The sequence below is a fragment of the Artemia franciscana genome, chromosome 21 (genome assembly GCF_032884065.1).
Source record: "Artemia franciscana chromosome 21, ASM3288406v1, whole genome shotgun sequence".
NCBI classification, from domain to species: Eukaryota; Metazoa; Arthropoda; class Branchiopoda; order Anostraca; family Artemiidae; genus Artemia; species Artemia franciscana.
This window is the reverse complement of record NC_088883.1, coordinates 26879829-26905749: the sequence shown is the minus strand read 5'-3', so window position 1 is coordinate 26905749 and position 25921 is coordinate 26879829. Positions and strand designations below refer to the sequence as shown.

Genomic DNA, 25921 nt, shown 5'->3' with positions numbered 1-25921 from the left:
CACTTCATCAGTGATAGAAATTCTGAATTGAATGCACGTTGCGAAATTTCTCCCAACGTTGAAAGGACAATCGTTTCCCAATTGCAACATCATTTCCACGAAAATAATAATTTAGTGCGTCTGTTCAAAACAGCCATCAATTTGATGCCTACTGATACGCATAAAATTGTTATTTCCGCTGACAAAACGCCTCCTGGCCAACATGTGCGTAAATACAATGCTCCAACTATCGACGAAGTGGCAATCGTTATGGTCGGTGATCAGTTTTTACCTCGAGATATTATTCTTCATAAGCGAAACGCTCAGTTGGTAAGAATTGCTGAAACTCATCGATGCTACGATGCCCTACAATATCCTATCATTTTTTGGGATAGAACTTATTATTTGGGACGAGTGCATAATGGCACACAAAAAATCGCTCGAAGCTCTGGATGAATGTTTGAAAGATTTGCGAGGGAATTCGAAACCCTTTGGCAGCACATTAATATTGCTTGCGGGAGATTTCAGGCAAACATTACCTATAATACCTAGATCAACCCCTGCAGACGAAATGAATGCTTGCCTGAAAAATTCTAATTTATGGGCACACGTAAAGACATTAAAATTAAATACAAATATGCGTGTCCGATTGCAAAACGATGACTCTGGTCAAACATTTTCAGATTAATTGCTGGCAATTGGAAACGGAAATCTCCCAGTAGACTCAATTTCAGGACGTATACAACTACCTGCTGAATTCTGTAATTTAGTGACGTCCAAAAAATGAAATGATTGAAAAAGTATTTCCGAATATTCTAAACAATTAAAAAAGTAATAAATGGCTAAGTGAAAGAGCGATTCTTGCACCCAAAAATATAGACGTCCACGAAATCAACAGTATTGTTTTGACCAAGATTCGAGACCAGGCAGTCCTTTATAAGTCAGTCGACACAGTTTTTTAACCAAATGACGTGGTTAATTATCCATCTGAATTTTTAAATTCCGTGGATCTTTCAGGGTTACCACCACACGTGCTACAACTAAAAATAGGCGTACCAATAATATTGTTACGTAACATAAACCCACCAAAGCTTTGCAATGGCACCCGACTTGCCGTAAAAAAAAACAAAACAATGGAAAACGTAATAGAGGCCACAATCTTGACAGGGCCTTTTGAGGGTGAGGCTGTTGCATTCCCATGATTCCAACGGATCTGCCTATTCAATTTAAAAGATTGCAATTACCAATTCGATTAGCATTTGCAATCACCATCAACAAAGCTCAAGGTCAATCATTAGAAAAATGTGGTATAGATCTTAATACTGATTGTTTTTCCCATGGACAATTGTACGTTGCATGTTCGAAGGTCGATAAACCTGACAATCTATTTATATGCAGCGACAATTGGACAGCGAAGAATGTTGTATATTCGCAAGTTTTACGCAGTTAATTTGTATTGTATCTATCTATCTATCTATCTATATAAAAACGAGTTGTGTGTATGCATGTTTGTTTGTTTGTAAAAAGAGCGTTTGCATAAGACGTCATTATAAGTACATAAGGCTTTGTATATGCACAGATAATGGGAAAGCCAAGAATGTTGTATATTCGCAAGTTTTGCGTAGTTCAAAACACATATATAAATCTATCTATATTCATAGGTGGTACACAGGGACACAACTACAATGACGCGTAAACTAATATGGCGCGTAACAACTTACGCGCACGGGGGGCTTGGGGGGGACGCGAAGCGCCCCCACCAACTAGGTGTTGGGGTGGCGCGAAGCGCGACCCCAACAGCTAGTATTATATAAATAAAGGTTTGCTAATCGGAGATAGTGTCACTGAATGTACAATACAATGAGAACATAATTCCGTTCTTATTAAATAGGCATTCTAAGGAATATTTTTTTCTATAAATTTCCTGGAACATATTAGAGAATTCCGTTTTTGTGGCAGCCGAGATTCACATAGCTGTGTCATTTGGTGATTTTATTATTATATTTTTTTTTGGCGAAATTTTTGGATCACATTTTGCCAGTGGTACCACGTTAAACCATGAAAATAAATACCGCAAGGAAAACTAATTAGATAAATTTTACTTCGTTTTCCGTCCGCGAAAACTTGAAGCAAAAAAGATACCTTTTTATTATTTTTTGTGACAAAATTTCTTGGATCACATTTCTCAAGTGTTACCACGTTAAACCATGAAAATAAGTACCGCAAGGAAAACTAATTAGTTAAATTAATTTAACTAATTATAGTTATAATAGTTAATTATTATAGTTATATTATATTGTAATATAATTATTATAGTTATAATTATAGTTATAATAGTTAATTATATATATATAGTTAATTTAACTAATTAACTAAGTTATAAATTTAACTAATTAGTTAAATTTGACAACGTTTTCCGTCCACGAAAACTCAACATTAACTATCTTTTGATTTACAAAGACAAATACATCATCCAAGAAAAGCTATATCCGTGATTTCCAACATGGGACGCAGGCACCAGCGGTGGGGCATGGTAATATTTAGGTTAGTCATGGGTAGTATATGCATCGTTTGGCTGACTATACTATAGGTTTAGAGCCTTAACTTTGAAAAAAAGTGTTTCATGTGAATAACGTCATGTTTAAATCCATTTAAAGAGCAAAAAAACATGGTAGAATTGCGATGACCTTTTAAGCTTTTTTTAGTTGAATACACGTAAAATTTTAATAACAAAATTTACTCACGAGGGAACATCAGGATATTAGGAATGCCTAGGTGGGACAAGGCCCAAAATGGGTTTGGAACCACTCAGCTATGTTGTTTTCAGCCCATTTTTTGCTGATTTCTCTTTCGTATTGGAATTTGGACCCCTCCCCCTTGAATTTTTTTTTTAACTACTAAAAAAAGTAACAAAAAGGTATATAAACAAATTTTTGATGCACTTTTTTCCGTTCATTTGGAGTCAGGTACTTCAAAAAACTGCATAATTGAATATTGAGGTCTTTTTTGTTAAAAACATCTTTTCCAGATTTTCCTAATTTCAAAGGTCGATGTGTAAGTAAATATCAATGGGATAATTAGATATTAGCTTAAAGCTCACACGAGGTCCATTTCTAAACCTTTTGATCAGGGGATATGGGCGAAGTGAAACCGAGCAGAAGTCCAATGGTGACTAAGTAAGGGTTTTGAGGGATTGGGGGACAGAAATTTTTGGGGCGCAAAATTTCAAATACACGTTCATACAGTTATAATCATTTTGTAGATTTAAAATTTTACTTTGATTAAGATAAAGTAGTAGGTGTGGTTAATAAATGAAAATAATTAATTAATTAATAAAACGAATTAAAAAATAAAGAATAATTGAATAATAATAATAAATAGTTTAATTAAATAATAGTAATCAAAATAATTTAAACCATAGTTTAAAAATTAAAAAAAATTATTAATTAATTAAAAACGTTTTTGTTAATAAATAAAAATTTCATTAAATTTTAGCCTGAAAATTTGTAGGGGACAGAGGAGGGGGGTGATCAAGATTTTGCCCCGGGCGCAAGAGGGGTCACAATCGCCACTGAGAAAAACTCACAAGGCTTACAAACCTTGGGGGATCCTAATATAAGGGCCACCGATCATTATTAAATGTGAAATTGTTAATGGGAGGGGGGAAGGTGGAAGCTCAAATTCCTTTCTGATTCAAGTTACTCTAGTTTAGTTCTTTATTTGATTTCTAATTTAGCAGTGGTTTCCATATATAATGCCTTTACAAAGAACTTGTTTCCTGAAAAAGTTCGATAAAATCTTTAAATTTAGCCGACTTAGTAACCTGATAATTAGAATTTGAAACCCACATAATCCCAGTTTTAGTATTCAAAAAAGAATGGGTCCTTAACGACACTTCAGGTTTACTGATAATTCGGGTTGCTACAATTAATTATTATAATTCTATTAATATAAATTAAAATTAACTAGATAAAGTTAATTAATTGGAATTAGTTAATTTTAAATCAGTTTTCTTTTGCTTTAATAATAATGTCACAGAAAGACCGAGGGGGAACTGAATTCCAGAAATCGCGTACACTACGTGGTCCGTACCAAGCGTGTTGGAACTGTGCCAAGCGTTACGGGGACTGCGTCACGTGAGGCGGAATTGTTTGGTTTACATGGTGCCGAGATGTACTCCAGGTGGTGGAAAGTGGGTGACTCCTTGGAAAAGAAATTAAGGCATTTTGCACGTCTGTCGTACATGCACATAATTTTAATTCCTTCCTTCAGGGTTATTACCTTTGCCTCTTCCTCCAAATCTTATTTTGGTTCTTTACCCGTTCCTCTTCTTTCACCTCTGCGCCTCTAATGCAGAGAAGGGACCAAGTGTGTAACCCCTGGGGTTTTCGTCCCTTATTTAGACATGCTTTTTTTGAATTAACTGAAAACTTCCGTTTTCATGTGAATAGATCATTAATGAGTCCATTCATCTGAATTCAAGTCAGAATTGGGATTTTCTTAATGATAATGTCATGTTTTTATCAAAAAGGGATTTATTACTGTTGATACGGGTTTTAGAAAATATCCATGTTTTTGGTTAAAAGATATGCTAAAAGAATGAATTTCGTGTTTGAGTTCTCGAGTTACACAATGTAAATTTTATGTTTCAAATGCTTGAACTTGTGAGGCGCAGAAAAAAGGGCTTCTCAAGAGGGCCAGATCTAGGTATTTTGCTCCGGTAAGGTATTTTTGTTCAGTGTGGGGAGGGGGTGGTATTTTTGTTTGGAGGGAGGAGTTCCAAAAAATTACAAACCGCAATATATGTGTTTATAGGTATTTTGGTATAAGTTCTTCATCTGAGTGAAGTTAGATTAACCCTGATGATTAGGTTAATACCTAGGCAGGATGAAAATAAAATGCTTTAGTTACAAAACTATGGAAACTACAACAGAGAACAATGAAAATAAGCACCCCCTCCCCCAAACGCATTATATGGAATGGTTTCCAACCTAACCAAAATACCAACTAAAATATTTAATTAAATATACCTACATTGCAATACATATACATTCTCGCGCTAAGCTGAATTTATCCGGATTACATACTGAAGGTTCAAGGCGTTCACTTCCCCCCTCGGAAAACACCCCTGCTGAAAATAACCCCGCGGAACATATCCCCTCGGAAAACATCTTTCCCCCGCAGAAAATACTCTCCCCCTTGGAAAATAAGGCTTTCCAGATTTGAGAATTTTATTTGAGTTTTGATTTTTTACTTTCCGTAGGGGAAAAAGAATTCTGGTGCTAGTGTATTGTACGCTTATGCGCTACTCATTCTAGTTTACGCTGTGTAAAACTCGAGAACAAACCGGTTCCTTCGTTAGCTTCTTCTCTACTTTAGAAACAAATTTTGGCTATATATTCGCTCATTAGGGGGGGGGGGTAAAGTACAGTTTGTCTGCATGCAAAATATGTTAGGTACAATTATTCTGCATATTATGAAGTAAGAATTGTTTTATGACTTCAAACTGTCCAAATACTGTATCCCCTCGCCCCCCCCCAATGTGCAAATATAAAGCCGAAACTATATATTTTGCATCTATCTTGTCACTTGACTTTTTTATCTCAAGCTAAGCTGAAGGAAACTTACGAAGAAACAAGTTTGTTCTTGAGTTTTACACAACGTAAACTCGAATGAGTGGCGTATAATACACAAGTACCAAAATTCCTTGCCCCTCTGGAAAAGAAAACCTCAAATAAGATTCTCAAATTTGGAAAACCTTATTTTCCACGAAGGGGGGGGGGGGGGTTCTGCAGGGAGAGGTATTTTCCATTGGGGGTAAACGCCATCCACCGTACTAAAACACAGAGATAAACCTGTCGTGTCAGACAAAGAACTTGGGTGGGGTGGCTATAAGAAATAAGTACCGGTATTTTTTTTATTATTTTTGTGTGATTCGGGCAAAAAGTTGAGGGAGAGGGAAGTTCAAACTGCGTAATCCTCCTGGATACGGCCATGCTGGTTAATGCGTGATTTCTGTCTTGATTTTAGAATTATTTCCGATACAACTTTAACAGAACAAAAATTCCGAGAGAGAAAACAGAGCAAGAAAAAGAAAACAAGAAACGAAAAACAGAAAAAGAACAACAGAGAGAGAGAGAAAAGGGAGCAAAGCCTACTGGGAGCAAAATGAGAATGCAATTTCAGAAATTATCAAAGTAGACTGCTGCTAATTGTGCACACACGGAGGGGCCCTTCGGGTCTGTCACTCCCCCAAGTTTTCAAGATTTTCCACGATTTTACCCACGTTTTCCTTTAGTTGTTATTTAATCTACCTGTTTTTTACCCTCCCACAATTATGTGTCATCTATAAAATGGCTTTATTTCTACGTGCCGAGTAATTAAGTAAGGGGGGAGACCTGCCTTTTTTGCCAGAAATCTCAACAGTTAGGATTTTTGTTGAGATTTCTATATAACTAAAAAGGTCTGGTCCCTCTCCACCATAAGAAAAGAATGCCTGTGCATATCAAATGAATTAATGATAGGCATGTTCCTATTTAAAACATAAATTTAGCAGCTCAAAATTTCATAGGGGAAGGGTCAAGGCCATAGCAATGGAGGGAGGGGGAGGCTGCGTTTTTGATCCCCCCCCCCGAATTGTTTGTCCGCCTCGTAAAAAACGTAACAAAAATAAATATAAATAAACAAATATGTAAACATAATATATAATATATAAACATATGTATAATGACAACTAATATATAAACCAAAAAAATGATCCGTTTTTGAGTTGTTTACACCCCCCCCCCCCAAAAAAAATTCTTTTGTACCCCCCCCCCCTCCGCGTTCAGTTATGAAGGAATACATGTCAAATAAAAATAATTCGTTATTATCTCATAAAATATAGATGAAATATATAAATATAGATGAAGTCATTATAAAGATATATAATATAAAATATATTAAGGATATTTAATAAAAAAAAATATATATATATATAAATTCCCTGTTCCGTGCATACTTGTGAATAGATAGTTATTTGTTACAACATAAGCCTCATTGGGCCTTGACAAAAAAAAAATATTTACACATAAAATCATAACAAATGATAATAACAATCATGACAATAAAAAAACATAGTACATAATAATGTAAAAAAATATATAATAATGTAAAAAAAAAAATTATAAAAAAAAAATATAATAATGTAAAAAGATATATAGTAGCCTAAATTATATGTAAAAATTATAAAAAAACATAGTAAAAAATATTTACGCATAAATTCATAACAAATGATAATAACAATCATAACAATAACAAAACATAGTACATAATAATGTAAAAAAAAATATAGTTGATTTATATTTTAAAAATATAGTAAATTACATGTAAAAAATATAAACAAAAACAGTAAAAAAAATTATTTACAAATCATAACAAACGATAATAACAATCATAACAATAACAAAACATAGTACATATTATTGTAAAAAAATATAGTAAATTATATGTAGAAAATATAAAAAAATAACATAGTAAAAAAATATAGTAAATTACGTAAAAAATATAAAAAAAACATAGTGAAAAAATATTTACACATAATATCATAACAAATGATAATAACAATCGTAACAATAACAAAACATAGTACATAATAATGTAAAAAAAATATAGTAAATTGTATGTAAAAATATAAAAAAACATAGTAAAAAATATTTACACATAAAATCATAACAAATGATAATAACAATCATAACAATATCAAATCATAGTACATAATAATGTAAAAAAATATAGTAAATTATATGTAAAAAATATAAAAAAACATGGTAAAAAAAATATTTACACATAAAGTCATAACAAATGATAATAACAAAACATAGTACATAATAATATAAAAAATATATAGTAAATTATATGTAAAAATATAAAAACATAGTAAAAAAGTATTTACACATAAAATCATTACAAATGATAATAACAATCATAACAATAACAAAACATAGTGCATAGTAATATAAAAAAATATAGTAAATTATATGTACCCCCCCCCCCCAAGAAAAAATAGCGGACACGGTCCTGTGAAGGGTGTTTCCCACACTTCTTTGTAGTAAGTTAGAGACTGATAAATATTTATTATTTATTTATTTATTATTTTGAGAAATATTATTGAGTTATTGTCCACTGACCTTATTTAAAGGTAGAGATATAAAAAGGGCGGAGAGACCTCGGAACACTACCCCCTCCCACCTCATAAAAAAACTTACGTGCGTTTTCGGGAACTTGTGTATCATAGTGACCTCATTGTTGTCTTTTTCTCTGTTGTAAAATCGGTTTCTCTATGTGCATTAAGAGATGATCAGCTTAACCTGAGTGAAATAAACTACTATGTAGGTATATTTGAATTAAATATTTAATATAGTTTTTAATTTAGTAATATTTAATATATATTTAATATTTAATACATTTGTTAGGTACTTAATATAATGCGTTCTGGGCGGCCTGCTTTCCATAATTATCTCTTGTAGTTTCCATAATTCTATTGCTAAATTATTATATTTTCGTAATATTTTGGTATATTTCATTAGGATTAACCTAACTTCACTTCTTGAGTCTGGTTGCTATAATACACAAGTACCTGTTTTCGTTTAGAGAGGTATAGTTATTGTAGATAGTAGTTACATAGACATAGTACTACCGGGAAATTTCCCAGGTGGGGAGGGGCACTATCAGAAGTTTTGTTCTAGTGATGATTGAACGGGGAATATTTTTCTTTCTCCTCTTTTGATATTTTTTTTTTATCAAAAAACCTCTTGAATAATTTGTCAAATAACTTCTTATATCCCGGGGGTAAGAAGTAACCCCCTGGCTCCTCTCCGATGATACCCACGATAGGATTTAGAAAAAAATTGCCATGATCGAAGTGGAAGATATTATATTACCTACAAATCATTATGGTATCATTCTATTACCGTCCAAACTCCTCTAACCTTTCACCCCCGCGTTCAGTTATGAAGGAATATATGTCAAATAAAAATAATTCGTTATTATCTCATAAAATATAGATGAAATATATAAATATAGATGAAGTCATTATAAAGATATATAATATAAAATATATTAAGAATATTTAATAAAAAAAAATATATATAAATTCCCTGTTTCGTGCATACTTGTGAATAGATAGTTATTTGTTACAACATAAGCCTCATTGGGCCATGACAAAAAAAAATATTTACACATAAAATCATAACAAATGATAATAACAATCATGACAATAACAAAACATAGTACATAATAATGTAAAAAAAAATATATAGTAGCCTAAATTATATGTAAAAAATATAAAAAAAACATAGTAAGAAATATTTACGCATAAAATCATAACAAATGATAATAACAATCATAACAATAACAAAACATAGTACATAATAATGAAAAAAATATAGTTGATTTATATTTTAAAAATATAGTAAATTACATGTAAAAAATATAAACAAAAACAGTAAAAAAAATATTTACAAATCATAACAAATGATAATACCAATCATAACAATAACAAAACATAGTACCTAATTTTGTAAAAAAAAATATAGTAAATTATATGTAGAAAATATATAAAAAACATAGTAAAAAAATATAGTAAATTATGTAAAAAAATATAAAAAAAACATAGTAAAAAAATATTTACTCGTAATATCATAACAAATGATAATAACAATCATAACAATAACAAAACATAGTACATAATAATGTAAAAAAAATATAGTAAATTGTATGTAAAAATATAAAAAAACATAGTAAAAAAATATTTACACATAAAATCATAACAAATGATAATAACAATCATAACAATAACAAAACATAGTACATAATAATGTAAAAAAATATAGTAAATTATATGTAAAAAATATAAAAAAAACATAGTAAAAAAATATTTACACATAAAATCATAACAAATGATAATAACAAAACATAGTACATAATAATATAACAAATAATGATACCCACTGATACCCAATGATGATACCCATTATGTATTTACAAATATATTGTAAATTATATGTAAAAATATAAAAAACATAGTAAAAAAAAATATTTACACATAAAATCATAACAAATGATAATAACAATCATAACAATAACTAAACATAGTACATAATAATTATATAGCATATCAATTGCGAAAACAAAACGCACATAATACCATAAGATTAACTCACATAATTAGACATTATTTCGCACATATAATAAATAGATAGATACTGTTAGCCATTCCTACAAAAAGAAAAAAATGACAAAGAAAAAAATTCAGGCACATTCAACAATTCTTCCAGTAGTAGGTGCAAAAAACATCAATGCAAAAAAATTATTCCATTGCTCAAAACACATGAGGTTTGTGTTTTGGCAAATGTGTTAATTCAAACTGAAAAATAAATACTTGTCATATGTCCTGCATTCAGCGAATGAAAAAGAAAAATCTTGGCATTAGACTAGACAAATAATTAAGGCTTTTGAACCGTGGCCATAACGACGCTCTTTGGTCGGATTTTTCATTGCAATTTAAAATGATTGCTTATAATCTCTGCGAGTATCATGAAATATTTACCGTGGAATGTTATATTTGTAATTGGACTGTTTGGCCTTTTAAGGCGAGAAAATACTTCTCGAAGACCAAGTGGTCGTTTTGAAACAAGACCTACCCACGCACCTTCTGCCTTATTCTGTCAAGCATGTACTTAGGAGTTTGGATGGGGGGGAGGGTTAACTCTCCTAAACTTCAAAAAAGAGTGAATTAATAAACAATAGAAAGAAAATAAATGCTGATCGAAAATCGAGTTTTTAAGGCCAAACTGGGCAAAACAAGAGGAACATTTTGGGTGGGCAACAGCTTTCCTTCTTCGGCACTATAAGAGAAAGTTACAAGCAATATATTTGCATTTTCTTAATGAAAACTAATGTTTTCTAAATAAAATCATCTTAGTGAATTAAGTGAACTTTTTATTAAAGTTTTAGCAAGATCTTAAAATTCTATACATTCCGAAGGGGGCGGAGTCGAATGATCTCCTTGCGTACAGGCCTGTCCTGAATGTTAGCGAAATCTTACGGTCCAAGTTTTGCTTTATTCCCTATTTTTATAATATTTTAAAAGTAATGTACAGTAATTTGTTTATTTTTTTTTTGAATTATGTTCTATAATATTAGTGGTAGTTATTACCATTGTTATTATGACTAACCATGCCTGAACATGCGAGGGGTTATTTTTCTCCTTTAAAAAAGGCTCATAGGCTCTTCCTATTTTTCCAGAAATAAAGATGGTATGTAACCTAAATTTTAAAACCTCTATATCTAGGTCTAATTATTAACTGTAACCTACTCCAATGTAACTGAAATTCCTCAAAAGACTGATTGCCGCTAGTTTATATTATTCGTCTGGTGATTTTTGCATAATTTAGGTGGTGGCGTCAACTGAGGGGGTACAGAGGGGATTATTGCCCTCACTAGATTTTTGAATATAGCTATTTCTTTATTTTCATAGCAAATAGCATTTTTGGACTTTTCACAGAAAAATCGGAAAAAAGGACATCCACCCGGAATTCCAAAAAAGAATTGGATACCTGGCTAGGGTGGACTAGAAATTAGAAAGCTGTTTAGGTTATTAACCTGCTGTATCACAGTGGATTGATGCTCCGCTTGGCAATACAGAGCACCTGGGTTCGATCCCCGCTGCAGCAAGGCTGGGCACAAGTTTGCTGCTTGTCCCTGTAAAAAAACACTCAACAACTAAAACGTCGACTCGATGCCCTATGCGCCAGCAATGGCTCAGGAGGATGTTTATCCTCTTTTAGGTCATTATTTTCGGAATTTTATCTTTAGTATTAATTATTTCAAAATACTTTTATAACCGCTTGATAAGGTGGAACCAATCATCTATAATTTCAGACTAGTGTTAGACGGGTAACCTGTACCCCTTGCAGGGGTAAACTGCATGGTAAACAAGGTCGGGTTATCGGCTGAATGTGTCTTGTATCAACAATCTTAATACGAATCACAGACGATTTTGTTTTTGTTTTAGTCTTTTTAAAACCTTTCGAAAAATCTTTGGAAAGATTGGTCATTACCATTGTGTGTGAGTTTAGATGCGGAAATGATTTCTTATTGCAAATGTTCAGAATTGACAAAAAAGAATTGATTATTTTTATATAAAATTGTGTTGGTGTTTTAAGCATGGAAAATACATGATATAAGAACTTCGGGTTACTGATTTATATCTTAGAAAATTAACTATATAGAAAATTTATTTATAGTTATAAATTTATATAACTATATATTTATAAATTATAACTATAATTTATATATTTATAATATATATAAATATAAATATATTAAAATAAATTTATTATAAATAAATAAATATAACTATAACTATATATTTATAAATTATAAATTTATTTATAAGTTATATTAACTATTATAGAAAATAAGCATAAGAGAATATCTTAAAGGGTACTCCCCTATTATATAATTCAAACTCGAGGAGTGAAGTTTGGTGAATGCTAATGAAACGAAACAAAATATAATGAAAACGCAATACATCAAAATACAATTATTTCGTAATTGGACCCATCTTAGGGCCCAGGGTCTGTTTACCTGAAAACCACGATTTTTAAGTTTTTTTTTAAAGACGTCTTTAGGGCATTACCATATTTTCATCAGTGTTGTCAAGCGGAGTCGCGAAAATAAATAAACACGACCAACTAATTGAATTTGACAAAAAGGCCAAAAGAAAGAAAACTGTTTTTGTTTGATCATAAAAGGTAAAAAATAAAACAAAGACATAGTCCTGATTCTCTCTTTTTAACCAGTCGTCTTAGTCAAAAGGAAAAATGTCACTATTTTAGCAATAAATCGCCCACCGTAAAGCCAAAAAGGAAAATGAAAAAATGTCACTATTTTAGCAATGAATTGAGCACCGTGGCAATTATGTTTCTTTGTTAATTTTTTTTGGTCACCCATTATTTTACATAACCTAATTTAACATTAATTAAAAATACAATTATTTTGTGATTGGAACCATCTTAGGACCCAGGGTCTGTTTACCTGAAAACCACGATTTTTAAGTTTTTTTTTAAAGACGTCTTTAGGGCATTACCATATTTTCATCAGTGTTGTCAAGCGGAGTCGCGAAAATAAATAAACACGACCAACTAATTGAATTTGACAAAGCTTTTCGTCCGTAAATTTCTAACATTAATGCTTGATTGATTTCGAAAGACAACTACACATTTAAAGGAAAGTAACGACTTTTTGAGCTGTTTGCTGTATGTATCTTTAGTTCAATTTCCTCTGATTTTTCACCCATGCTTCTTTATTTTCAAATTTGTCACTTTGTTTAATTATTCGTCTAAACGCCTAAATAAAAAAGAAGGCAAAAATAGCTAAATTTAGCTATAACTATTCCACCGTGGCAGCACTGTTCCTTTGTCTGAAACTTCAAAAATTAAAATTTTTTTAGGTTATGTAATTTTTCTTAAGAAACAATCATTTAAAGCCAAAAAGGAAGAAAATATATTCAGGGATCTGTCAGTTAAGGTCAAAAAACAGTGACAAAGGACGAAGTTCTGACCCGTCTCTTTTTCTTAAACAAGGTGCCTGAAACTGTAAAGGAGGGTGGGGAAAAGTTGCTATATTCTAGTAATAAATTATCCACCGTGGCTACTCTGGTCCTTCGCTTAAAGCCTCAAAAAGTAGGAGTTTTAGGTTATATATTTTTAGAAATGGAATCATTGAAGGCCAAAAGAAAGTAAAACTGTTTTTGTTTGATCATAAAGGGTAAAAAATAAAACAAAGACATAGTCCTGATTCTCCCTTTTTAACCAGTCGTCTTAGTCAAAAGGAAAAATGTCACTACATTTTAGCAATAAATCGCCCACCGTAAAGCCAAAAAGGAAAAATGTCACTATTTTAGCAATGAATTGAGCACCGTGGCAATTATGTTCCTTTGTTAATTTTTTTTGCAACGCAATCATTTAAAGCAAAAAAATGTTCAGATTTTGTAAGAAAAGGTCAAAAAATAAATCTGATACTAGGTCCTTATTCTCTTTTTTAAAGCAGCCTTCTAAGGGCAAAAAGGAAAATGGAAAAATGTCACTATTTTAGCAATAAATCGACCACCGTGGCAACTCAGTTCCTGTGTTAATTTTTTTTTTGCGACGCAATCTTTTAAAGCAAAAAAATGTTCAGATTTTGTAAGAAAAGGTCAAAAAATTAATCTCTTTTTTTAAAGCAGCCTTCTAAGGGAGAAAAGGAAAAATGTCACTATTTTAGCAATAAATCGTCCACCGTGGCAACTCCGTTCCTGTGTTAATTTTTTTTGCGACGCAATCTTTTAAAGCAAAAAAATGTTCAGATTTTGTAAGAAAAGGTCAAAAAATTAATCTCTTTTTTTAAAGCAGCCTTCTAAGGGAGAAAAGGAAAAATGTCACTATTTTAGCAATAAATCGTCCACCGTGGCAACTCCGTTCCTGTGTTAATTTTTTTTGCGACGCAATCTTTTAAAGCAAAAAAATGTTCAGATTTTGTAAGAAAAGGTCAAAAAATTAATCTCTTTTTTTAAAGCAGCCTTCTAAGGGAGAAAAGGAAAAATGTCACTATTTTAGCAATAAATCGTCCACCGTGGCAACTCCGTTCCTGTGTTAATTTTTTTTGCGACGCAATCTTTTAAAGCAAAAAAATGTTCAGATTTTGTAAGAAAAGGTCAAAAAATTAATCTCTTTTTTTAAAGCAGCCTTCTAAGGGAGAAAAGGAAAAATGTCACTATTTTAGCAATAAATCGTCCACCGTGGCAACTCCGTTCCTGTGTTAATTTTTTTTGCGACGCAATCTTTTAAAGCAAAAAAATGTTCAGATTTTGTAAGAAAAGGTCAAAAAATTAATCTCTTTTTTTAAAGCAGCCTTCTAAGGGAGAAAAGGAAAAATGTCACTATTTTAGCAATAAATCGTCCACCGTGGCAACTCCGTTCCTGTGTTAATTTTTTTTGCGACGCAATCTTTTAAAGCAAAAAAATGTTCAGATTTTGTAAGAAAAGGTCAAAAAATTAATCTCTTTTTTTAAAGCAGCCTTCTAAGGGAGAAAAGGAAAAATGTCACTATTTTAGCAATAAATCGTCCACCGTGGCAACTCCGTTCCTGTGTTAATTTTTTTTGCGACGCAATCTTTTAAAGCAAAAAAATGTTCAGATTTTGTAAGAAAAGGTCAAAAAATTAATCTCTTTTTTTAAAGCAGCCTTCTAAGGGAGAAAAGGAAAAATGTCACTATTTTAGCAATAAATCGTCCACCGTGGCAACTCCGTTCCTGTGTTAATTTTTTTTGCGACGCAATCTTTTAAAGCAAAAAAATGTTCAGATTTTGTAAGAAAAGGTCAAAAAATTAATCTCTTTTTTTAAAGCAGCCTTCTAAGGGAGAAAAGGAAAAATGTCACTATTTTAGCAATAAATCGTCCACCGTGGCAACTCCGTTCCTGTGTTAATTTTTTTTTGCGACGCAATCTTTTAAAGCAAAAAAATGTTCAGATTTTGTAAGAAAAGGTCAAAAAATTAATCTCTTTTTTTAAAGCAGCCTTCTAAGGGAGAAAAGGAAAAATGTCACTATTTTAGCAATAAATCGTCCACCGTGGCAACTCCGTTCCTGTGTTATTTTTTTTTGCGACGCAATCTTTTAAAGCAAAAAAATGTTCAGATTTTGTAAGAAAAGGTCAAAAAATTAATCTCTTTTTTTAAAGCAGCCTTCTAAGGGAGAAAAGGAAAAATGTCACTATTTTAGCAATAAATCGTCCACCATGGCAACTCCGTTCCTGTGTTAATTTTTTTTGCGACGCAATCTTTTAAAGCAAAAAAATGTTCAGATTTTGTAAGAAAAGGTCAAAAAATTAATCTCTTTTTTTAAAGCAGCCTTCTAAGGGAGAAAAGGAAAAATGTCACTATTTTAGCAATAAATCGTCCACCGTGGCAACTCCGTTCCTGTGTTAATTTTTTTTGCGACGCAATCTTTTAAAGCAAAAAAATGTTCAGATTTTGTAAGAAAAGGTCAAAAAATTAATCTCTTTTTTTAAAGCAGCCTTCTAAGGGAGAAAAGGAAAAATGTCACTATTTTAGCAATAAATCGTCCACCGTGGCAACTCCGTTCCTTTGTTAATTTTTTTTGCGACGCAATCTTTTAAAGCAAAAAAATGTTCAGATTTTGTAAGAAAAGGTCAAAAAATTAATCTCTTTTTAAAGCAGCCTTCTAAGGGAGAAAAGGAAAAATGTCACTATTTTAGCAATAAATCGTCCACCGTGGCAACTCCGTTCCTGTGTTAATTTTTTTTGCGACGCAATCTTTTAAAGCAAAAAAATGTTCAGATTTTGTAAGAAAAGGTCAAAAAATTAATCTCTTTTTAAAGCAGCCTTCTAAGGGAGAAAAGGAAAAATGTCACTATTTTAGCAATAAATCGTCCACCGTGGCAACTCCGTTCCTGTGTTAATTTTTTTTGCGACGCAATCTTTTAAAGCAAAAAAATGTTCAGATTTTGTAAGAAAAGGTCAAAAAATTAATCTCTTTTTTTAAAGCAGCCTTCTAAGGGAGAAAAGGAAAAATGTCACTATTTTAGCAATAAATCGTCCACCGTGGCAACTCCGTTCCTGTGTTAATTTTTTTTGCGACGCAATCTTTTAAAGCAAAAAAATGTTCAGATTTTGTAAGAAAAGGTCAAAAAATTAATCTCTTTTTTTAAAGCAGCCTTCTAAGGGAGAAAAGGAAAAATGTCACTATTTTAGCAATAAATCGTCCACCGTGGCAACTCCGTTCCTGTGTTAATTTTTTTTGCGACGCAATCTTTTAAAGCAAAAAAATGTTCAGATTTTGTAAGAAAAGGTCAAAAAATTAATCTCTTTTTTTTTAAAGCAGCCTTCTAAGGGAAAAAAGGAAAATGGAAAAATGTCACTATTTTAGCAATAAATCGTCCACCGTGGCAACTCCGTTCCTGTGTTAATTTTTTTTGCGACGCAATCTTTTAAAGCAAAAAAATGTTCAGATTTTGTAAGAAAAGGTCAAAAAATTAATCTCTTTTTTTTTAAAGCAGCCTTCTAAGGGAAAAAAGGAAAATGGAAAAATGTCACTATTTTAGCAATAAATCGTCCACCGTGGCAACTCCGTTCCTGTGTTAATTTTTTTTGCGACGCAATCTTTTAAAGCAAAAAAATGTTCAGATTTTGTAAGAAAAGGTCAAAAAATTAATCTCTTTTTTTTTAAAGCAGCCTTCTAAGGGAAAAAAGGAAAATGGAAAAATGTCACTATTTTAGCAATAAATCGACCACCGTGGCAACTCCGTTCCTGTGTTAATTTTTTTTTTTTGCGACGCAATCTTTTAAAGCAAAAAAATGTTCAGATTTTGTAAGAAAAGGTCAAAAAATTAATCTCTTTTTTTAAAGCAGCCTTCTAAGGGCAAAAAGGAAAATGGAAAAATGTCACTATTTTAGCAATAAATCGACCACCGTGGCAACTCAGTTCCTTTGTTTAAAGCTTTAAAAGTAGGAGTTCCAGATTATATCGATTTTCTTGAGAAACGCAATCATTTAAAGCCAAAAAGGAAGAACAAAAAATGTTTGTGTTCTATCAGTAAAGGTCATCGTATCAAACTCCGTTAAAATCGTGTATACAATTGCAAGATTTTATCTCCAGTATTTGTCGGCTAAAGTTGAAACAATCTTAAATCGCTCTCATGGGACTCTCGGTAATTTGCAATCGGAATAATTTGTCCGTTTTACTATGCCGAAAGAAATGTCGAACTCTGACAAATTGCAACTTTGGGATCTAAGGTTGTGAAAATTAAAATATCTTAACCTTGTCTGTGATCTAAATAACTTTGTCGCGTATTTTGCCGATGACAGTTGCCGTAAATTTATCTTTCAACAGACAAATAATTTAGATTGAAAGCGAAATAAATTCGGAAACCACCTGGAAGGGATAGGTTATACATATTTTAATCAACTATTTGTAGCAGTGGTACTCCGGTATCATTCAGAACACAACTGAGAAGTGAAAGTTAGATTAATCCTAATGAAATATACCAAAATATGATGAAAATATTATACTTTAGTTTTCATTATAACGAACTTTTAAATAAATATCAGAAGAATTATCTAGAAATACTTAAAGAAATTTTTAACTAATTTCGGAGGTTCGAGAAATGTTGTCACAGCGCCATTTATTTTGAATTGTGTTTCTAATTGAGCGGATTTTCTAAAAAATTAGCCACATGGTTATACATATTTTAATCAACTATTTGTAGCAGTGGTACTCCGGTATCATTCAGAACACAACTGAGAAGTGAAAGTTAGATTAATAATAGAGAAAAATTTGTAATTTGAATAAAAATTCCCAGAAACCGGGGAATATTTGAGTACCCCATCTCTTCCACGTGTATGCAGCTATAAAAAGGTTTTTGTTTTTATTAGAAAGTCATCTTTTAGCAAGCAATAATTTATTCCATAAATTCCCGTTGTATGTTTTTCGAAATATTTTTTGAAAAATATATTTTCGAAATATATTTCGAAATTTTCGAAAATATAGGGGGGGGGTTAGGTTTTACATTTTGTTTTAATAGGGATACATGAAGGGGAGGGGCATTTTTTAAATGGAAATACCAAAAAAGGCCTTTTCCAAAATCTCGGTGGCCATTTTCCTCTGAACTTCCCCCAATTGGTGCTCAGGATGTCTTCTGTGGATGACTATAATAATAGCGACTAAAAATTGGAGTTGGGCCGAAGAATGTGCTGAAAATTCCTTAGTTTTCGCCTGTTCGAAATATATTATTTTTGTTACGATAGGAGCTGCTGTTTGGAATGATTTCCAGCGAAATCTTTACATAGTTAACAAGGATAACCCCCTTTAAGTAATTTTAAGCATTCAACACATTTTTTCGTGTAACTTCGGTCTTGTTGAAAACCAAATATTTAAAATGATCATAAACTTAAAAGTCTTCCGCTCTTTTTTTCTCGATTCTATTTCCAGTTCAAATTCAGGTTTACAAATTAATTTTTTATGGTATATAGATCAGAAACAGAAGAGCTTGGGCCAACAATTTACTAGAAAGAATATCCCAATAAGAATTTGGAAACAATTAATTAAAAATAAAACAGACCGTCATACCTTATTTTAGAGTTATGGCCTTCTGAGTTCACGGCATAAAACATAATTTACTATATGCTTTTCGCTATAAATATACCCTCAAATATCACTCGCTTTGCGTCGAGTGGTACACGAGCTTTCAGCTCTTATTACTCGACTCACGGGCTCGCTTCGCTCCGCAACTCGAGCTTATGGCCTTTGTCTTACGCAATACCTTGTTAATTCTGAGATATTAATAGTCAAAGCCATTCTGGGGGCTCCGAATCATTTTAGAAAGTATTCATGATTCTAGCTTTAATAGTTCTGCCACTTGTTCGTGTATGCGCAGAAACACACACGGAAAGGTAGTTTTACTTAACCATTCCGTGGACCATCTGTTATTTCCTTTATTTAAATACCTAGGACCATCATCTTTCATTTACCGTTCAACTCAACAAATTTTTAGAACTTGAATTGAATAGGTCCGGAAGTGACAAATGTGTTATATACGTAAATTTGCCTTAAACAGCTGTGCTTGTTTCGTGTAATAGTATACAACTAATCTGGATCCAGAGAAGAATTACTCCAAAGATTCTTCAGTAAGCTATTTCATAATTATATCTCTTCTTTGCAAAATCTAAAACGAAATCCTTGTCAATCTATACTCTTAACTTATAAAGCTAGATAAAACTTTTTCTTACCCTGAACCTCCCCCCCCCCTGAAAAGTGTTGATACCCTCTGAAAAGGGATCCTATGTACACCCTTGAATTAACCTCATCTCCATAGAAAACATTTTCTGCTTATTCTCAAAGTTTGGCAGTACCCATGGGTAGGGAATTATGTTCTCTCCTCCTACTTACTCGGCTAATTTGTCCTTAAAAAACACTTACTCGGTTAATTTATCCTGAACTTTGTTTTGTTACTTTTAGATACAAGTGATCCTGTTATCGATGAACACTTTAGAAGATCATTAGGAGAAAGATATGCACACCTCTTTACTTCAGGAGATAGTGGCAGACGAAGTGCCACACCGACTGAACAACCCCCTCGTAGTGTTAGTGTAACTGGATTGACTGGTAAGTGCCCTGTATATTGCCGGTGGACGACGCGGTTATGAGAATTCAACACGGTTATGCTACCCAACGAACTCTAAAAGATAGTGAAAAATGGAAATACATTAGAATCAATTGACAGAACCTACTTTAGTTGAATGGTATAGCCAGGGTCGCCCCCTGGTGAAAAAAAACCCTAGCTTTTATTTATTTTTGGTTGATTTAGTAATTTTCTTCAAAAATCTACTGATTTATGTGCTGATTTAGTGATTTTTTTTTGTCTAGGCAATAAAAAAATCACTAGAAATAGTGATAAATCACTAGGGGGTGGCAACCCTGGTTGTAACCCGGCTGGTTTACCACTTTCGGAAATTTTTCCACTCCCATGTTTTGCGTGCTAAACTGGTGGAAATGGGTGCGAAGCAGTGTAACGTGGTGGTGGGATGCGGTATATGATGAAACGAGTGGCTCCGATATGTAAAACAAATAGCGGAGAGTGAATAACCCCTTGGTATAGCCTTTACAAATTAATTTTACAAAAAAGAAGTCACGTAATTTCTTTTGTATTCCAGTGTGAGTTTGATATTGTGATAGAGAATGTGATATTGTCTTCTAGAACGCAAACGTCATTGATGATTTTCTAAGGCGTCACACTACGCCTTAGAAATTTTCACACTAACGTAACTTAAGGTCTTACGCAAGGTTCGTTAGGTCCGTAACTATAGGCAGTGCTAAGTAGATGTGACCTCTATGTTAAATCTTACGCTACGCAAGCTTATGTTACGTTTTGAAAAGTCAATATGGTATTCTGTATGAGTAGTTAATAAATTTAGAAAGTCAATTCAGTCAACCTTTTCTAGAGAGTCTTTGAAGCTTCATCTGAGCTTGAATCACCACATCAATTTCAGATTTCTAATTTTTGTATAATTGCTGAATTGAATTTTTGAATATTGATTTGAATAAGCTATTTTGAATTGGGAATTCTTATGATGATTGTAATGATGTTAAAGTGATTATGGTGATACTTCTATGCAGTGGTGATTCTGGGCTCTCTTGCGCCCGGGGCTAAATCTTTATTACCACTCCCCTCCTGTTTCCCAAAAGTTCAGGCCAAATTAAAAAAGAGAAATCATTTATTGACAAAATTCTGCCAACAAAGCCCTCTAGTTTATTTTAATAAAAAGTACAAAATGATTAAAATAATCATCGCCCTTAATTTTTCTTACGCCTTGGGCAAGTTTCTCCTCTGTCTCCCTCCCCCCTAAAACTGCCTCTGATCTTTACGGTAAAATTTGACTGTTTGTCTCATTTTTTAAGAACGAATCCTGAAATTCAAGGGCCGTTTGATTGGAATAGGAAGTTTTTTTTTAAAGTGCTAGAAACTTTAGCGTGAAGAGCAAGATATTGAAGTGGGGGGCAATATTTTCATATACGGAATAGTGTCTGTTTGTTTTTAGTTTTAATGTTGCTCCTTACTTTCAGTTAATGAAACTTTCTTCAGAAGTTACTAGCATTTGAAAACTTTCATATTTCTAGAAAAATTGTGCACCTCCTCCCCAAAGAGGTTGCAATCTTGCTAAAATTTTAAAATATTATGTTCAACCGTTCTACATGCCTGGAGAGGAAATTTCAAACCCTTATGTATTGAAATGCAAAATTTTCAATATTTTTGCCGGAAAGGATTGTCTTTTTTTCTTTTTCTTTGCTTTTAGGCTATATAAATTTGCGAACTAGAATCGTTTCAAGGATCTCTGAACAAAATAGCCTGTTAAAAAAAATAACTGTACTACAATTTATCCCCTTTTGTATTAGTATTTTTTCAGTACCAAGAATAAAAGAGAATAAAAAAAAATAACTAATGGTTTAATTCAGATCTTTATAACAAGTCCTTACGATTAGGCTGTCACGATTAGGCCATTATAATTATTCCTGCAAGTACTCCTTACTCATCAGGCCTGAAAAAAAAGTATGATCAAGGTAAGCTTTCGCCGACTGCTAACGTGGCAAGTTCTCATATAAACAAATTTGTTTTTCTTACCGTAGAAGTTATGTGTAAACAGTTTGGTCTGGAATAGCGGATAAAAAGGGGGGCTTATGGATATGCTATTGAGAAAAGAAAGAATTAAAACAAATTTATACGATTCTAGGCAATCAAGATATGACCTTGGGTGCCAATTCATGAAATATGGGGTTGGGATTTTTTCCTTTTTATAAAAATGCGTCGAAAATGGTGTTTCCAAAATCTGGGGGGAGGGGTATTTTGATTTTCTTTGGTTTTTGTAAAACTCAACACAAAAAATAGTTATTTTTTTTCAAAATCTAAGTGGTAGGCAATTCCCCCCTGTATTGGTGCCCATGGACTTGACAGTTTAGTTCAATAACCATTTAATCAAAATAGTGGCAATTATTGTGGTGAATTACTTTTTATTTTTGCCATCTATTTATTAATATAATTTTACAGTTGATGACCACTTTGCCAAAGCTCTTGGAGAAGACTGGATCAAATTGCAAAATCGTGGAAAAAATGGCACCGAAAGTCCCAAACCTCACACACCTCAACCTGGTAAAACCAGCAGCCAATCAGGATCAAATCCTGGTTCTCCTATGCCACAAAGGCAAGGACTTGTATTAACATGACATCTACGAAAAATTTAAAAGTGCAATATAGATGACGTTGTGTATTAATGTAGTTGTTAAATTTCGCTTAAATCTGATTAGTGTAATATTTGCCGTGAGTTTACTTGAATAGAGGGAACATAAAGGAGAATTGCAAAGTGAAAAAGGAAAACATTCCTGAAAGGAAAAACTATGACGTGGGCGTGCCTTCTGTCCAATAAAAAGTTTAGTCAAGTGAGAACAGAGAAATGCAAGGCATTCTTTTGAAAGGAAAATTGCCAAAAATCGGAAAATCGGAATTGCGTTCTGAAAGAAATCCAATTTTGTGTTAGCAGTCAGATTTCCCGTAACGTGATATAAAAAAATGCTCATATGTATAAATACCACTTTACTTCTTTTTGGGATTTGAATTGAAAAATCCATTTTCTGGACCCGTCAATTTTTTTCAAATTAAGCAAAAGCTTCCAATTAGCCGGGTGTACAATTAAATCAGTATGTCGTCCAATAAAAAACGCTCATGTGACAAATATTCCTTCTGTTTCAGTAAAAGTTGAAAAAAATCGTTTTCCAAATTGGCACTATGTCGTTTACAATAAATAAAAGCTTCCTGTTCGAAGGGCGTACAACTGAACGTGTCATTCGGAAAAAAAAAATACGCTTATTTGATTCGCCTTTTAGGACCAAACTTTAAAAATGAATTTTCTCGAATGGCAAATTTTTTTTTTTCAAAAAACTAAAGCTGCTTGTTTTTTTGTTTTTTTTCAATTTTTTTACAAAAAACTAAAGCTGCTTGTTCAATGTGCAATTGAATATCGTGCCAGATAAAAGGTATCTGGTACAGATACCTTTTATCTGGATACCTTTAAAGGTATCCAGATAAAAGGTACAAATATTCTGTTTGCTTCGGAGTCGGATTAGTTAAAAATTTGTTTTTCTGCTTGGCTGAATTTTCGTTTATACAATACAAATAAAAGCTTCTTGTTCAGCGGGTGTATAAAAAAAACGTTAAACACCAATAAAATGAAAAATTCTCATGCATCTTGAAGTGATTTTATTTAAATATATTTTTACCTGTATATTTGGTATATAAAAAATGGTAAAGGATAGGGCACAAGGCTCCTAAATTCCAAACCAGCGGTGCTGATCTCCGTGTCAAGGCCCTTCAGTCACGAAATACAATTCGGGGATGGGAGAAAAGTGGCCCCGATGAGGCATGAATGACTAGCTCCTACTTGAAAGTTATCCAATCACAATTTCATCCAGGTGTGTTGGCCAACTTTGCCAAGAGGGCTTTTAAATAGAAAGAAAGAAAGAGAAGTTTATTTGAGCCCTACGGCCATACACAACATGATTTAATAACACAACACTGCACAGAACACACACTCAATATAAAACAATACTTATTTTCATTTACTCGGGCTCGACTGAGCCTCTCCCGCCTTTTCCACATATCGTGCCATTTTGCATATGGTTCCAGGCTTCGAAGACCTCAGGATTTCAGAAAGTAGCACCAACCGATGGTCCCCCAAAATTTCATCCCCAAGACTTTCAAACTCCTGGTACTCCATAAGGAAATGGGCTAAATTATTATCCTCTTTTGCCATATATACCATATTTGGTATATATGCAACCCAGGAATGAATTTCCAACAAATTTTAGTTTCAGCTAATTTTGCTTTTCTGTGAAATTTGTAAAAAATTTTGCTTAGAAATTTTGTAAGCACCCCTTCCCAAAAAGATACCGTGAGCGTATTAGCCTGTAATTTTCGATATATATCGATATATATCGATCCTATAATTTTCAGAACTGTTTGCTCTTTTACCTAATGATGCTTCATAACATTTTGTATCTTTTTTGTGTCATGTAGCCTTTTTTATTGATCATTAAAAAAAATATATACGAAATGAGAATCTTTTTTTTGATAAGTACGTTGAAAGTATTATTTTGTTCGAGAAACGTTCCAAGACGTTTTAGAAAATGTCGCTCTGAATCAGACGCACTAGCTGGAAATAGCATAGCGAACTCGCTCTTTCTGAGTTTTAATTGGTGTTTTTATTTATGCTTGAAGTACCAAGGACGGTGAAAATAGAATCTGATGTTTGGTTTTAATTTGATGTCCGTGGTATTTTATGCCTAACTTTGAAAAAGGAAAATAACAAAAAGAAACAGGAAAACATGAAGAAAATGAATAAGAAATTGAATCACCTTTCTTGGATATGGGTGATTTTTGTATGTGTCAGATTGTTTCTGTGTAAAATGGTTACTCCTTATATTTTAAGTAATTTTATTGTTAACCCTTAAAATAAACTTAAAAAAGGGGTAGAACGGAAAGAAACAAGAAAAAGAACAAACAAGAGAAACAATTGCAAATTGAATCACTTATGTCGGATATTTGTGATTTATATGTTTAAGATTTTTTTTTCTTTGTAAAATGGTTATTCATTGTATTTCAACTTATTCTATTGATAACCTCAAATCCAACTTAAAAAAGATATAAAAATAGGAAGAAACATGAAAGCAGGAAAAAAAACAACAAGAGAAACAGAATTTGTCAATTTATTTTATTGATAACCTTAAATTAAACTTAAAAAAGGGATAAAAACAGGAAGAAACATGAAAACAATAAAAAAAACAAAAAAACAAGAGAAACAAAGTTGCAAATTGAATAACTTATATCGGATATTTGTGATTTTTTTTTTTTTTTTTTCTGTGTGAATGGTTATTCCTTATATTTCAAGTTACTCTATTGATAACCTTACATCCAACTTAAGAAAGGGATAAAAATAGGAAGAAACATGAAAACAAGAAAGCCAACAAACAGGAGAAACAGAATTGTAAATTGAATCACTTATATCGGGTATTGATAATTTTTGTATGTTTCAGATTTTTTGGGGAGGAGGGAGGAGTAAATGGTTATTCTTTATTTTTCAATTTTTCTATTGATGACCTTAAATTGAACTTAAAAAAGGATAAAAACAGGAAGAAAAATGCAAACAAGAAAAAAAGAGAAACAGAATTGCCAATGAATCACTTATATCAAGATTGGTGATCTTTTTATGTTTTACCTTTTTCAGTTGAAAATAGTTACTTCTTATAAGTTAATAAGCTATTTAAGTCTTACTCTTAAATTAAACTTAAAAAGTAAAA

At 32.2% G+C, this 25921-nt stretch overlaps 1 protein-coding gene across 2 annotated transcripts in view; it reads left to right on the top strand.

Annotated features, from left to right (window-relative positions):
• The window catches only part of LOC136040629 (transcription cofactor vestigial-like protein 4), a 114553-nt gene extending 89185 nt beyond the window's left edge, over positions 1–25368 (top strand). For both annotated transcript variants that reach the window (XM_065724904.1, XM_065724905.1), the window contains exons 4-5: positions 20036–20182; positions 22620–25368. In XM_065724904.1, coding sequence (XP_065580976.1) covers positions 20036–20182; positions 22620–22795 — 323 coding nt within the window. In that variant the 3' untranslated portion in view covers positions 22796–25368. The remainder of the gene's footprint in view (positions 1–20035; positions 20183–22619) is intronic.
• The last annotated feature ends 553 nt before the right edge of the window (positions 25369–25921 follow it).